General features: G+C 31.0%; 1 protein-coding gene across 1 annotated transcript; it reads left to right on the forward strand.

Moving 5' to 3' along the window:
• The first annotated feature begins 9,121 nt into the window (after positions 1–9,121).
• LOC105789092 (transcription factor MYB106) lies at positions 9,122–16,289 on the forward strand. The gene is made up of 8 exons (XM_012616324.2): positions 9,122–9,326; positions 9,416–9,545; positions 9,969–10,677; positions 14,367–14,399; positions 14,492–14,540; positions 14,638–14,917; positions 15,008–15,137; positions 15,968–16,289. The coding sequence occupies exons 1-8, from the start codon at positions 9,194–9,196 to the stop codon at positions 16,049–16,051; spliced, it is 1,548 nt and encodes a 515-aa protein (XP_012471778.2). The 5' UTR covers positions 9,122–9,193; the 3' UTR covers positions 16,052–16,289.
• Positions 16,290–16,337: the final 48 nt, after the last annotated feature.

Consider the following 16,337-nt stretch of genomic DNA (forward strand, 5'->3'; position numbering starts at 1 on the left):
AATAGGGCAAAGTCCGAACAATAAACGTGGCTAGCGCGACTCGACCCAAGCTATATCTGGGGCAATGAACACATTTTACCATCAGGCCATCACATGTGGTTCTCATACTTCATTTTTTATTTCATATGAGATGAGATCCTAGTTGACCACCCGTCCAGACTTGAGGAGTGGCATCTTTCTGTGACCTAGACCACTTGCTTTTAAGAATGAATACTCCTCATGTATGAACATGCTCTCAGAACAATAAGAGGCACATTTAAGCGTAACAACCTTGTACTAATTGAATGCATAATAAGATGGATCCCACGATGCATGTCTATCACACCCATGAATATCTCTTATGCATTTTGTGGGATTGAGCATTTATCCTACCACGTCACACTTGTGGACAAGAGGACCTTACCTATAAATGCCGTTACAACGATGAAAAATGGATTGATTTTTTGAAACCCTAAAGTTACTCTGAGCAAACCTCTCCTCTCTCACTCTCAGTTAACTTGTCATCTTGTTGCTTTTTGGCTTTCCGCCTCTCCAAGTGAACCGACCTCCATTGATCCACCACTATCTCTTCCATTATTGTGCTTGTATCGACAAACTAGGATAACAATAAATCAAGCAAATACAAATTTGAATATAAATGTAAATTAAATTAATATTAAAAAAATACATACAATACACAAGGCAATTTTTTTGGGCTGTACACATGTCAAAAATATTAGGCCATAGAGTTTCCTTTTTTGGTAGACATGACAAAGTTGCTAAATAAAACAGGGTTTGTTTTTTGAATACCATCACCACTTTATCTTATTGTTGGGAATTGGCACTTGAATGGGCTTTGACTAAAACTCATCAACATGATTTTGCAATTGCTAAGCTTATAGAATCAACCATAAGAGCTTACACCAAGAACCCATTATTACCCTAATACAAGTTTGGGCTTGGGATTTAAAAATAAAAAAGGTTTTGGATTTTAACTTAGCTCAATTTAAATGAGGTGGATTGCATCATTGAATATTTTATATTTGATGTTATGATAGTTTATAACTATAATTTTTGATATTTTTTATGTCCGTTTTATAATTTATGTTCAGAGTCTATAGTTGCTCCACTCAATAATGATGTCTCTAAAGTTCGAACCTGCATTCTTTCTTAAAAATGCAATATGTTTAATTATTGAAACCAACACTTATTATTAATTACAATATATATCTAATTATGGGCTAAGATAATGGGTTTAGATAGATAGAGGTTGAATGGTGGAGTTACTTCTGGCTGGTGGGGGAGAAAATAACAGTTTGGTTGAGTTACGTTTGTTATATCAAATCCTGAGAAAGAGGTGGAGAGTGAAAATTCATCATATTCCAAGAAATCATAATAAAGTGGCTGATCATATGGCGAAATGTTATATTCCTGAAGTTTTAAGTTTGTAAGTATACGACAATTACCCAAATTCAATAAGAAAAATACTATTAACTGATTTAACTCGATTAATATCGGATTCGCTTTATGCCGTGAAATTTAATTTCCATGATTTATGTAAAGCCTATGCTTATAATTTTATTATATTCAAACACAAAACATGAATCGGTGATATGGGAAACTAAAGTGACATTAACACCGAGGTCATTAAATAAAAGTAACTTAGCAATTAGCATAGATCCCCCTCTTAGAACAATTAAGTCAGTGAGTCATCATCATTGTATATTCAAAAGATCAAGATTTATTTTAGACCCAAAAGCCAATTAAGTCTATAAAATTCATCCTTTGTTTCAATTCCCCCAAAGATTCTAATTTCCCAACTTTTCATTCTGTCTCCTAAGCCCTCTCACCATTGCAGGCATGCTTTAAAGAGATATCAATGGGAAGGGGGGTTGCAAGTTGAATTCAAGGCATGCTATGCATCCACACAATATTTGCTTTTCCCTACTTTTGCCTTGACTACCGCAAATCACCCACTTGGTGTCATTGTTTAGTGATAATTTTATGATTTTCAAAAGCCAACCCAAATAATCTATGCATATAATTCAAGCTGCTTTAATCATACTTGGTATTGAACATGGGCTTGAACCAATTCAACATCATAGCTCTATGTAAGCTATAGAATAATATACCAAGTGCTTACATCAACAAATCAAGTTGAAAAGAAAGACAAACACACACACACACACACATAGATAGAGAGAGAGAGAGAGAGAGAGAGAGAGCTCTTTAAAGCTGAAATTCTATTTCAAGAAGGATAGGGCAGGAAGGGTAAATCTGTGCACCAAATAAGGCAAAAGGTCCATTCTAAACTTGAAGGTGGGGGCACCATATGAAGAGTGAAAAATACCATTACTATAATATATATAATTATCATATATTACATTATTGGCTTAAAAATTTCCTATAATAAATTTATGAAAGTTTATATGAAAGTAAAATGTTGCTGAAATGGTAACATTGAGAGAAATAAGGAAGATTTTAAAGTTTTGAGTTTAAATCTCATCACTTGCATGTATTTTTTTAAATTGTATATAAAAAGATAAAAATACCCTCAAAATTATATTTTTTGCTTTATAAAAATATTGAGCTTTTGGTAATTTTACAATTGAGTTGGGACTCGACTGGCACCATTTAAGTCGAAGCTTCAAATAGTAGTATAGATGGTAAAAGTACCAGGGAAGCCCTTGTACTTAGGGGTTGGATTACATTTCGGCCCTCTTATTGAAAAAACGAGTAAATTAGCCCTTATACATTTTGAAATATGCAAATTAGTCCTTTTATTAAATTTTATCTGCAAAATGGTGATGTGGAACATTAAATCCATGCTAAAAATTATTTTTTATGAGTAAATTATAAAATAGTCACCCAACTATCCTTTCGTTCTATTTTGGTCACCTAACTATTAATTTTTTCGATTTAGCCACTAAACTTTTGAAAATTAAATATTTTAGTTGCTTTGAGCTGATGTGGTTTTTTTAAATTGGTCTAGTAAAAAAATTAGCCCTCTAATGTTTACACATTTTATCAATTTGATCCTTAGTATATAAAATTCAACAAATTTAGCCATAATGTTTACAAAATTTGTCATTTTAGTTTTAATTCTAAAATTCAATAAATTTGACCCTTAACATTTATAAAATCTATCCATTTAGTCTTAACTCTAAAATTTTAAATTCATTTTTAGCCCTTTATAGCCCATCGACTAACCCATGTGCGATATTAAAGTAAGAAAATGAGTACCCTCTTTTAAGTCACTTGAAAAAGAACTCTAAAAATATGGGATAAAGCACACAAAAAATTTAAAATCCAAAATAAAATAGACATTAAAAACATTATTCGTTCGGGTAGTAATGCAACCAATTACTCTAGATAGGTACAAAATCAATTGGTTTGGTCCAGTGTGAAGCCTAAATTATAGTAAAAGAAATTGATGCAAGTGGCTTGAAAGGGTACTCTTTTTCTTTTTTATATTTCACATGGGTTGGCTGATGGGTTATAAAGGGCTAAAAATGATTTTTTTTAAAAGTATTTTTTTTATTTTTAGAGTTAGGACTAAATTGATAAATTTTGTAAATGTTGAGGGCCAAATTTATTGAATTTTTTAAGAATTAGAACTAAAATGACAAATTTTGTAAACAATGAGGGCTAAATTTGTTGAATTTTTATATTTAGGATCAAAATGATAGAATATGTAGACATTAGAGGGCTAATTTTGCTATTATACTAATAAAAAAACTCATATAAGCTCAAAGTGACTAAAATATTTAATTTAGAAAAGATTAGTGACTAAATAAAAAAAAATAGTTTGGTGACCAAAATAGAACGGAAAGCATAGTTGGGTGACCATTTTTATAGTTTACCCATAAAAAAATAATTTTTAACATGGATTTAATGTTCCACATCATTATTTAACAGATAAAAGTTAACGAAGAGATTAATTTACACGTTTCGAAATGTATAAGAATTAATTTACCCATTTTTTTAGTAAAGGGGTCGAAATGCAATCCACCCCTAAATACAGATGCTTCCCTGATACTTTTACTTAGTATAAATATATATATAGATGAACAATTAGGGTATTCATCCTCACAAAGATAAACGAGATTTGGAATTTGCCATGCACCTTTGTTCTACCATAATTTAGAAGAACTAACCTCTTTTTTTATAATGATATTAGTAGATCAAAATTAAAAACACTATTAGTTATTGCCTTTAAAACGATGATGTGGAATTTTTAAAAGATAACATTAAGCATTCGATTGCCATATAAATTTATTATTAGTTGAACATGGTTGATTGGAATTCTTATGACCCTAATTGTGTGACTTAATAATAATAAAAGAAGCCCAGATCATCACTGTAAAGAAGAAACTAATAGTGATTATGTCAAATTAAAATATATATGTGGGAGAATGCCAATTATTTTGACCAAAAATTATTTTGGCTTTTCTTTTCTTAATTAAACTCTGTTTTTAGTTTCCCACTTACACTCTAATTAACCTAGAGTTGTTGTAGTCATATATGCTACGAATTTCAGTCTAGAAATAGGCCTTAGTTACTCTAGGTTTTTCTTTTAATTATCTCTACCTTTTGTAGTCTCCTTTATTATAATGAAATCTCCTTTTGCCCGTGATTTTTTATCCTCTTTTGAGGAGTTTTTTCACGTAAAATTCGCGTATTTGATCTTTTTTTTATTATTTTTTTCACTCGGTTCATTGTTTAATTGAGTTTATCCCCTACAACATGGAATTCAACTCGATTGTATTCTTTTATCCATATATATATATATATATAGTTTTGTATGTCACAAAGAAATGTTTTAATTAAATCATAAAATAATAGTGAAGATTCAAGACAAAGAGAGGTCTAAACACCCATGAGGACAACATTCAAGAAAGAAAAAATAGCTTATGGTTGATGGTAGAGACCAAAGACATTGCATCCATGACTTAATAACATAAGCAAACCATGCTTTGCAATAAACAAGGTCTTAAAATTTGCTGAATGGTAGGCCCATTTCCCCACTCCATTGCTCCTCCTTAAAGCTAAGCATATTTCAATCTCTCCCTTTTCCCCTAAAGGTCTTTTTTATAAATGATTCGTATATTACTTTCAAAGCTTCTTAGCTTGCGATGCATTCAAGCAATTGTCTTTTCTTTTCATAAACTTTTATTTTTATTTTCACATCAAATGCGGTGAGATGATTCACATCAATCAACAAAACCCCTTCTTAATTTCTTCTATTTTCCATCTACGTATACATTTAAAACGTTTCTCACACCTTAGCTAACCATACAAATCCAGAAATATATTCAAAGTTTTTATTTTAATGTTCTAACTAACCTTGATGTATCACAAAAACGAAAACAACAGTTGATTGAATCTTAACTCGATTGGTATGGGTATTGTTGTCAATGGGTTCGAGTGCGTCAAAGCGCATTATCCTCCTATTTATAGGTTGAGTAGGGGCTATAAGTAATTCTGGGTATTATGTCAAAAAGAGCAGATATGTAACCCGAACTTGCTCTAAAATAGTGCAAAAACACAATAACCCCTTTTTTAAAACTAATCCTTCTTAGTGTACATTACACTCTGCCGATGATTGAGTATAATACAACTTTGGATAATTAACTATTGAACCCCCTAGTTTCCGCGAGCTATTTCTTTGCCATTTATTGTTGTTTTTCTTTTTTCTTTTTTTGGGGGATGATCGAAGGAAGTAAGAACAAGGACAGTTTAACGTACCAAAATCTATATCAAAGTATCCTAGAATGATGTATGATAAAATTGGTAATGTTTCTCTACAAAATCTAATTCTTCAAAGGTGTTGATTTTGGTCCATTGAAAGGGTTGGGGAAATTAAGCAATTTTTGTGAAATATTGTTAAAATTAAATCGTTTTAGAATGGATTAATGTTCTAGTTGGCCCTTGAACTTTTATCTAATGTGTAATGCGGTGCTTGTATTATTCTGCCATGTATCAATGTACAACAAAACTTTAACATCGTTTAACTTACAAGCTAACTTAGCAACAATAAATAAATGAATACCAAGTCTTATTATATGATTGGTTTTGGATTTTGAATATAATTTTTACAAGTTGATTAACTTATTTGATATTTTTTGTTTATTTCTATTCCTTTAAAAGGGAAATTTATTCCATAATTGGGACCATACAATTCAAGAAAAAAAAAAAACAACAATCACCAGTTGTAGGTAGTGAAGGACAAGTTTCATCAATTTCAACACAACAAAGGCTTCAGCCTTAGTATCAAATGAGCATTATGACACGTTGACAATTGGGTCTGTCACAACTCAAGCACAACATATTTGAAGTGATTGCAAACACTTAATATAATAAGGATATCGACAAAATCATCCTTAAAATCACTTGTAAAAGTAAGACTACATGCCTAAGCAAGACTACAAAACTTGCTACAAAAAAAAATATAAAACTTAAGACAAGACGGGTCCAAGCCGACTCGTGAAATCATATATTATTTTGAAATACTCTTAAAACATAAACAAATTAAGAAACTGACGAAAAGCCACCACTTTTCAAGAGAAATTATTGGTGGTCGATGGAGTTTCATGGACGATAGACAACGTCATCTGTTCATTACAACTTGTAAAAATAATAAAAATACACAAGATAGATCTGCGAATCGAAAAGAAAAGAAAATACATGAAATGAACGAAGACAAAAGAAAGAGAGAATCAATGAAAAGGAGAAAAAGAGGAACGAAAACCATTCCACATTTAATTCTATTTTAAGAAATCTTAAAAGCAAACTTGATAGTATGCAAATCCTTTTCCATTAATGATTTAATTGAAAATAATACATAAATAGGAACATACAAATTTTGATTGAGTCATTGAAAAGTGCCTTACTTGTTATTGATAATAAAAATTATGATTAAATTTTATGTTGTGTTGTTCTAAAACGAGATTTGAATTCAATTCGACGGGTCTCATCAAATCAAATAGAGAGAATAGTACGTGACATAAACCATACTACCTACGTATTGGGCATTTCTTTCTTTACATAAATCAGAAGAAAACATTGTATTTTTTATTATTATATCTGTTCTTATTAGCACAATGCTTAAAATTACTTATAGTCTCTCCCCAATTTATAAATAAGATGACGTCCTCCTGTATTGACAACAATACTCATACCAATTAAGCTAAGATTAAATCAGTAATAATATACGATTGCTATAAACTATTATTACCCTTTTGTCATTTTCTCCATTAATGGAGCAAATAAATGAAGAAAACCAACTTAAATTTGGTAAAAATAAGTGAGATGGAATGACATGAGCTACGTGATGCAAGCATCATCAAGATTAGTGAAAGAAATAAAGAAGAAAAATGATAGAATTAGAAAGGAGGTCATGTCTTTGAATAGTGGGATGATACATAAGTATGATCCCCATAATTAAGTAAGTATGAAGAAAAATCAGAATTAAGTGATTTCATTTTCACAAGCTCTCAAATTGTCTCCTAACTGGATGAGAGTCTTGTATTACAATCCATTTCCCTTTTATCTCTGTACATATATAAGCTTTGTATTTCCACATCTCTCTCATCATAAACGGTCTAATAATTTCGACCCTTCGATCAAACATTTTATCAACTTATGAAATTACTCTTGATTTATAATTAATTCACAATATAAATTTGCAAAATTCCCATTTGTGTGTAAAGGTATAGTTTCTAGAATTTATCTCTAAGTGTTAATTACTTGTTTTCATAAGAGATTTAATGAAAATTATTATATTTTATGTAAGAAAAGCACCAAAAGAAGTCCAAAGTGGTATAAATATTATTGCATGATGCAAATTGTAAAGAGGGGGCATGGTTAATAGTAAAATTATGTCATATCTCCTAAGAAGCATCTCGAAACCTTCCTCAAGATTCACAAAGGTGTTATGATCTTAATGCTTTCCTGTCGCCCTTTTTCTCCGGACAGAGTTATTTTCTATTGTATTAATCACATTAAAATATACAGATTGAGTCTTAGTTAAGTTGATATCGACATTGCTGTTAGTGTAAGAAGATATGGGTTCGAATGCGCTAAAATGTATTTTCCTCTTATTTAAGAGTTGGGGAGGGACTATGAGTAGTTCTAACCTTCTAGGCATTGTATACAAAATAAAAATTAAAAATCGTAATGCTACACTCCTATGAAATAAAGTAAAATTTATACGTCATGATTGGACCAGAAATCCACACGTCATCATTACACACGGTGAAACTCGAAAATACCAAAGTTTTATCAGTAATTAATAAACATCGGTTTGTTTTAGTTGATGGTAATTAGTAAACATTTGAACATTGGTAATATTTAAGGAAATAGAGATAAGTTTAACTTGAATTAAAATGAAAAGTTACTTTTAAGTATGTCAATTCATATTTTGTTCTAAAAGAATGTAATTCATTTATAAACACACTCTTGTTAAGGTTTTCTAATTCTAATTAATATTTTTTAAAAAATTAATAAATAAATAAATGTAATTGAATATCTAAATTATAAAGACTAAACCTCAAATTTAAATTCATAAAATTATAAATTTTAAAACCCTAAACTTTAACTTTAATACGTGATACATAATCTTACGTACACTTGAGTATGTTGTGTTACGCTAAACTCTTAATCCTAAACCGTAAATTATGCTATCTAATTATTAATTTTAACATAAAAATTAGATATTGTTAAAAGAGAATTGAATTTAGTGTTAGAGAAGCTATATTCAACCTGATTTTTCAATATTTTCTAATATAAATTAAATTATATATTTTTAAAAGCAGAGAAAAAAGAGGCGAAAGATTTGGGAAGAATTGAAGGAAGGGTACGTGAAAACATGGTTACATGGGTTTACGTAATACAACTCTACGTAGAAAAATTTAACTCTCAGTGAACAGAAGCCGATGAAATGTCGTTTTAGGGTTAGATGAAAAATATTTCCAGGGACCCTCCCATTTGAATAATTGGACCCCATTGGTGTTTTCAATGTCAGCATATCATCATTTTGTACTTCCCCTTCGCCTTACTTTTAAATGGAGGGTGTGCAACAGCCTCCATTTCTTGCAAATCCCGAAGAGCTATTTCTTTCCTTTCTTTTAATTTGTGAATTAAAATTAAGTAAGCAGAAGATTAGTTGATATTATTTATCATCATCATCATCCTCCATATTAAATTATACAGGATGGGTCACCATTCTTGCTGCAATCAACAAAAGGTTAAGAGAGGCCTTTGGTCCCCTGAGGAAGATGAAAAGCTCATTAGGTTCATCACCACTCATGGATATGGATGTTGGAGTGAAGTCCCTGAGAAAGCTGGTAAATACATGTGTGTGTGTGTGTATTGATTCATTTGATGAGTGCTTTGATGCATATGCAATGTGTTTTTAATTTTCATTTGTTTTCAGGTCTTCAGAGATGTGGGAAAAGTTGTAGGCTGAGATGGATTAATTATTTAAGGCCTGATATAAGAAGAGGAAGGTTTACACCTGAGGAAGAGAAGTTGATCATTAGCCTCCATGGGGTTGTAGGAAACAGGTTCATTTCACTTTGTCTTCACATTTTTTCAATATTTTTTTCACTTTAAAGTTGCATAGATCCTGGGGTTTTTCCCTAATGGTGCTAGCTGTTATTATCACGGTGCTTAAGTTAGCCTGAACTTTCAAAATTTGAGAATAGAGACACTGATGCTTGAAAACAACTAAGTGAACAAGCAAACTTCAATATCAAGTTTTCTATGTAAATGTCAAGATTTTTGTTTTTTAAATTAAGTTAAAAGCAAGCTCCATGATTACTTTTTAAGTAGTTGCTAAAGCAGTTTTCACCACCATTTTCAAAGGGCGTTAGAAAGACCATATCATGATGTTGAAATTCCACAAGCAAATACATGTTTTTTGACCTCCAAATTTGATTTTCTTTTTCATGTTATTCAATTTCTGATATGTCAAAAGGAATTTGCAGGTGGGCTCATATAGCAAGTCACTTGCCTGGAAGAACAGATAATGAGATTAAAAACTATTGGAATTCATGGATCAAGAAGAAGATACGAAAGACTTTAGTTCCGCCCACGCAAGGTACAGCTTCCATTACTGAGCTAGTAAACCAAGACATGGCAACAACAACAACAAGGGCAATACCAATCCCTACACAAGAAACCCTATTTTCATCTCAAGCCCCATTGTTTATGTTTGAAAGTACAATGACACCAATTGATCAAGGGGTACTACTTCAAGATGTTAATGTAAGAGGGGAGGTTTTCCATGAACAAGCTCAATTAAACACTTGGAATAATAATAATCATCTCAACCAGCAGCTTCAACTTCAAGTCCCATTTCCCCCTCCTTCAACTTCTTTCACAATGGACACAAATAATAATTATTTGCCACCATTGATAGATAATATGGAAACCATGGTGCCTATTGAAGTCCAATCTTGTACTAGCTTGGATGAAGAAGGTGGTGGAGAAATAACACTTGAGAGCTTAAGGAGACAACAACAAGAGTTGAATGAATGGGTTGAATCACAACAATGCTCAAGCTTTTTGTTGTGGGATAATATTATTGAAGGACAAATTGGTGGTAGTGTTGAGGGAACAACAATACCATTACCACCTTCATCTTCATCATCATCAAATATGGGAACTACACTATCTTCTTTCCCTTCATCTCTATAAATTATCATTAATGGTGATGATTTTTTTTTTCTTTCTTTCTTTTTTGCTTCTTTTGTTAACTTTATTAATTGGTCATGAGCTTGTGGAAAATGTGAGGGAATGTTGCATATTTAAGTATGCATCAGTTTTTTTTATATTTTTTTCTTTCTTATCGGTGTTTGGAAAAATGGAAAAGGAAAGAATAAAAAGCAATGTAACAGCTAATTAGATAATATTTACTCATTTCTTTCGGATTTTTTTATATATAAGGTGTTCTTGGTTCATCAAGACTTTTCGAGGTCAATGTATTTTGAATTTTTTAAAATTTTAAATATTTATAATTATTGTAGGGTAAATTATACTTAAAAGAATCATATAATATATGAATTATTATTTTATACACCGACGATGAAGTTTTTAACTACACAAGCAGAGTTAAGAGACAACATGTGTCTCATTTATATATATATATATATATATTTTTTTTTTGAGGAAAATCTTTGATACACGAATGAAGTTTTTAGACTGTATAAGTAGGTTTAAAGAGTTGACAAATATTCTATATGAGTATAGTAAAATATTAAAAAATAAATATTTAGAAACAAAAGACACATGTCAATTTTTTAAGGTCGTTTGTGGAATAAAAAAATCATCAAATATTCGTCCTTTTTTAAATGTCAATTAAGGACATTTGTCACCCTCTTAACCCTGCTTATGGAGTTAAAAAAAACCACCACTCATGTATCAAATAATAATTCATAATATATATAGAAAAATTATTTGATACACCGCCAATGAAATTTTTTAAATTCCACAAATAAATTAAGGATTTGGCAAACATACTATATAATATAATAAATATATATATAAATAAACATGACACATATTAAACTCTTAACCCACTAATAAAATCTAAAAATTTCACTCACAACCTATATATATATATATATGACTAATATTGGGAACTGATATTGACTGCCCACATTTTGTATATAAACAATAACGATCTCTACATGCATACAATATATGGAAGTTTTCTTTGGATTTTAGGATTTCATGATATCATCATAGATTTCAACAAAATAAAAATAAAAAATGTTTTTTTTCAGAAAACTATGTTCAAAGTCAGCAATCAGCATATAATTTTCATTAATAGACATGTTTCTTCGTAAACTGTTGCTGCAAATGCTGCATACGTAATAATACTACAACGTAGTACTGTTATTTTGCTTTGTCTAATCTTCCATCAACCTTTTTTTTTTCTTCTCTCACTTCAAGTGTAATTCTTTTTTTTTTTTAATTTGTAGATTTATTTTGTAGGTATTTTTATTTTTTTGGATTGTGATGGATAGACACCATTACTAACCTTTGCTGAACTTTCATCAGCCACCAACTATGCTTCTTAGAAAGTGGGTTGGTTTTAGATTCTTGAATGGTGACTTTTTATTGGCACTTGAATCTGTTTTGAGAATATTTTGAAATAACAAATGAGTTCATGATTCGATTTGGGCTATGTTGCTTTGAGCCTTAGGTGTTTTGTGTTATTTTCCTTTAGTTATTAAACTTTCTTTTTTACTTATAAAATCTTTATGTTTTGAGGGATGGATTTGTCATTGTCATTTTCAATTTCAATTTTAGTGGATGTTTCGTTTTCTTGCTAACTTCGCTTGCCGTTTTGGACCCCTGAAACTAATTTCCTTATTAAATTAGATATTTATATTCACCCAAATATTTCGTGCTTAAGTTGTTACAAAATCGATTATCAACATATTATAATTTTTTTTCTTGCTGAGGCTAAAGTTTTTATTCGTGGACGTTGAAAACCTTTTTTTGTCATTGTTGAATACTTATATTTACTATATATAATTTTGAATTATATGATACTATTGGTGAAATGAATAATTAAAGAAAATCATATAATCGAGATTAAAATCCCAAAGTTTTGAATGATATTTATGCCTAAAAGTGGAAGGGAAAAAGCTGTGGATGAGCAGTAGGGTTAATAGATAACATAAACTGTAATACAAATGGTCGACCATTAAGAAGCCATTATATCACTTTGAAGGCCTTCTATATATATATATATATATATATATATATATATATATATTGATATGACTAAAAGATGTTCCTTTTCTTCACCTAAGAATGGAAAGGGATCATTTCTAATATATAAATTGCTTCTTCAATCAAAGAAGAAAAAAGAAAAGACAATTCATCAATACCCTATTTGTTATTTTTCATTTAATATAGTAAATTTAAAAAAGAAATTAACTTTGAAGTTGTTGAATTTAAAAATTATGGTCGATTAAGTCTTAGCTCGATTAGTATGGGTATTGTTGTCAATGCAGGAAAACGTAAGTTCAAGTGCGCTGAAGCGCGTCATCCTCCTATTTATAGATTGGAGATGAGCTATGGGTAGTTCTAAACATTGTGTAAAAAAAGAAAAAGATATAATCAGAACCTATAATGAACAGAGATATGGTAAAAATATATTTCCACACAAACATAAAATAATACTAGCAAATGAAATTATTAATTGTTTGGAGGTTTTATTATGATCATCATTATTATTTTACAGTGGTGTATGTTGTGTTGGACCTTTCGCTCTTTTGAAGCAATGAGCAAGACTATAATGTCAAATTAATGCCCAATTAATCAAGGATTTAATAGTAATAAATGACTTTTATTGATTGTTGTTTGTATGTCGGGTTTAAAATCTTAATATAAAATTTTAAGATATATACTTTTAAGGGAATGTAAAATTCACAAAGGTGTTAATCGATTGAGTTTTAACTCAATTGGCATGAATATTGTTGTCAATGCAGGAGGACGTGAGTTTGAGCGCATTGAAGCGCATTATTCTTTTATTTATGGGTTGAGGAAGGGGTATGAGTAATCCTATGTTATGGTATTCATCTCCATTCGATTCTCAAATCGACTTGTTTTCCATACCAACCCACAACCTAGCCAGCATGTTCAACTCCTACTCTTGAAACACGTGTTCACCCTACAGTAAGATACATGTTGATCTGTATGGGGACCTACCTAATTCTAATACATCGAATCATGAAATCGTATCATATAAACAGAAAATTGATTTCCATGAAGAGGACACAAACAAAACACTTAACACTATATATTCCTATTTATTATTATTGTTAGGATTGATATTTTAAACCTTTAATTTTTATTTATTTATGTTTGTTTATTAAGTTAAATAAATAAAGAAGAACGAACTAAACACGAATAAAATTTATATAGCTCGTTTATATTCATGAACAAGCTTGCTTATCGTTCCATTTGTATATATATAAATATAATTATTAATATTTATATTTGACTATTTTATATTTTAAAAATAATATATTTTTTTATTATTCATGGACATTGTTCGTGAACATTAAACAAACAAATATAAACACATAATTTTAAATAAATGAACACGACTAAAAATTTAAAATTTTAAAATAATCCATTCGAATAAGATTAGATGAATTGATCAGACTGACCGGACCAAAAATCAATAACTTACCTGATTCAACTGCAGTGCAATTCCAAAATCATTGAATCTAACCCAAGCCCAAAAAAAACCTAACCAAGCCCAAATAAATGAACGCTATAAGAACTTTAAAGTAGGGTTTCCATCCTTCGTCATTAGCGATCAGAGAGCTGAGAACTAAAGGAAACAAAGGCCTTCTTCTTAGCACTCCGCCGCCCGTTATCTCATCGCAATCATGGTGATTTTCTTCTGTTTCTAACATTGTGTTTGGTTTTCCAGAAAATTTGTTGCAAGAAAATGTCTTTAATTCGATTGTTTTCTTTTTTCTAGATCATCCCAGAAAAGAACCGCAGGGAGATATCAAAGTACCTCTTTCAAGGTAACCCAAATAAAATCCCATCCCCAATTTCAATTTAACCCATTTTTTCATTTGCATATTTGGATTCACAAATCTGGGTTTTATGTATTCTTATCAGAGGGTGTTTGCTACGCCAAAAAAGATTACAACTTGGCAAAACACCCAGAAATCGATGTTCCAAATCTTCAAGTAATAAAGCTGATGCAAAGCTTCAAATCCAAGGAATACGTTCGTGAAACTTTTGCTTGGATGCATTATTACTGGTACCTTACCAACGATGGCATTGAATTTTTAAGGACATACCTTAATCTCCCCTCTGAGATTGTTCCTGCTACTTTGAAGAAGCAAACTAGGCCCGGTGGTGGTCGTCCCATGGGTCCTTCTGATAGCCGCCCACGGTAATAGTTTTGGGGTTCCTTTTTTGCTCTTCGATTTAAATGCAAATGAATCAGTGGCTTTGTTAATGTTTTTTGTTGGTTATGAATCAGTGGTCCGCCACGCTTTGGCGACGGTGAGAGGCGATTCGGTGACAGGGATGGATACCGTGGAGGTCCACGAGGAGGCGGTGATTTCGGTGATAAGGGTGGTGCGCCTGCTGATTATCAGCCTTCATTCAGGGTAATGTTTTGCTTTGAACAGTTATCCTTGGTTGTGTCTTTGTTATGGTTATCGCATTTGAATGACAATGTTTGGATTGTGTATAAGGTTTTTGTTGTTTACAATAGTTGGATTGTGGAATCATTTGTTTGCTTTTTGATATTACCATGTTCTTTTAAACCCTGCTTGGTTTCGAATTTGATCAAAAACAAGTCTTGGAATTGAGTTGTTGAATGAGTGTATGTCTAATATAAGCTTGTAATTGAGTGTCATGGGACTTTTTCATAAGAGAAGCTAGTTCATTTTCACTTAGAACAATGCAGCTTCCATACATGATTGCTTGAATGATGGTAAAAGTACCATTGAGGTCCTAGTATTAGGAGTTAGATTGCATTTTATCCTATCTACTAAAACAAGGAGCAAATTAGTAGTTCTATATTAGATTAAAAAGCAAACTGATTCTTTTTATTAAAACTTTCATTCATTTCTACTGTTAAAAACTAGTGTGGCTGACAAAATAATTAAATAGTTGCATATGACGTGCCATGTGTACCTCATTCTAACATACGGGGGCCTGTTTTTAATAGTAAAAATGGATTGAAAATTTAACAGAAGGATCAGCTCTTTAATATAATAGACAGTGACTAGTTTGCCCATTTTTTGAGTAAAGTAGGCAAAATGCAAATCCAAACTCCTAGTACAAGAGCCTTTATGATACTTTTACCCTTAATGATCTTTCATTTACTCGAAGAGGTGGCTGTACAATATTGGTGGTTATGCTTAGGCATCAACCGAATGAATTTGGTTATTCTTCTTAAAACTGATATAATTTCCAACTTGTGGATACATAGGGCCCTGGTTCAAGGCCTGCTTTTGGTCGTGGAGGCGGTGGTTATGGTGGTGCCGGTTCTGCAAGCGGTGCAGGTCTTCCATGAGTTTTGTCAGTTTAGGTTGAATGGCACTTCCTAGTTCATTTTGGGGTGTGCTTTTTTGCACTCAAATGATTGAGATTATCTATGTTCTTTTTTCCCCCTTGTTTTTGATGCTTTTGTTGCATTGATTTTCCTTGTTTGAATTAGACAGTAAATACCGAAGTTGTGCAGCTCAATTTCGGAAGAAACATTAATTATTATAATATATAATGAAATCAGTATCTTTGGCATTTTATTTTTATATACTTTTGTTTGAAGTTTTCTTTCCTCAAGAAGTCAACTGAATTAT

This window comes from Gossypium raimondii, chromosome 2, assembly GCF_025698545.1.
Source record: "Gossypium raimondii isolate GPD5lz chromosome 2, ASM2569854v1, whole genome shotgun sequence".
Taxonomy (NCBI): domain Eukaryota; kingdom Viridiplantae; phylum Streptophyta; class Magnoliopsida; order Malvales; family Malvaceae; genus Gossypium; species Gossypium raimondii.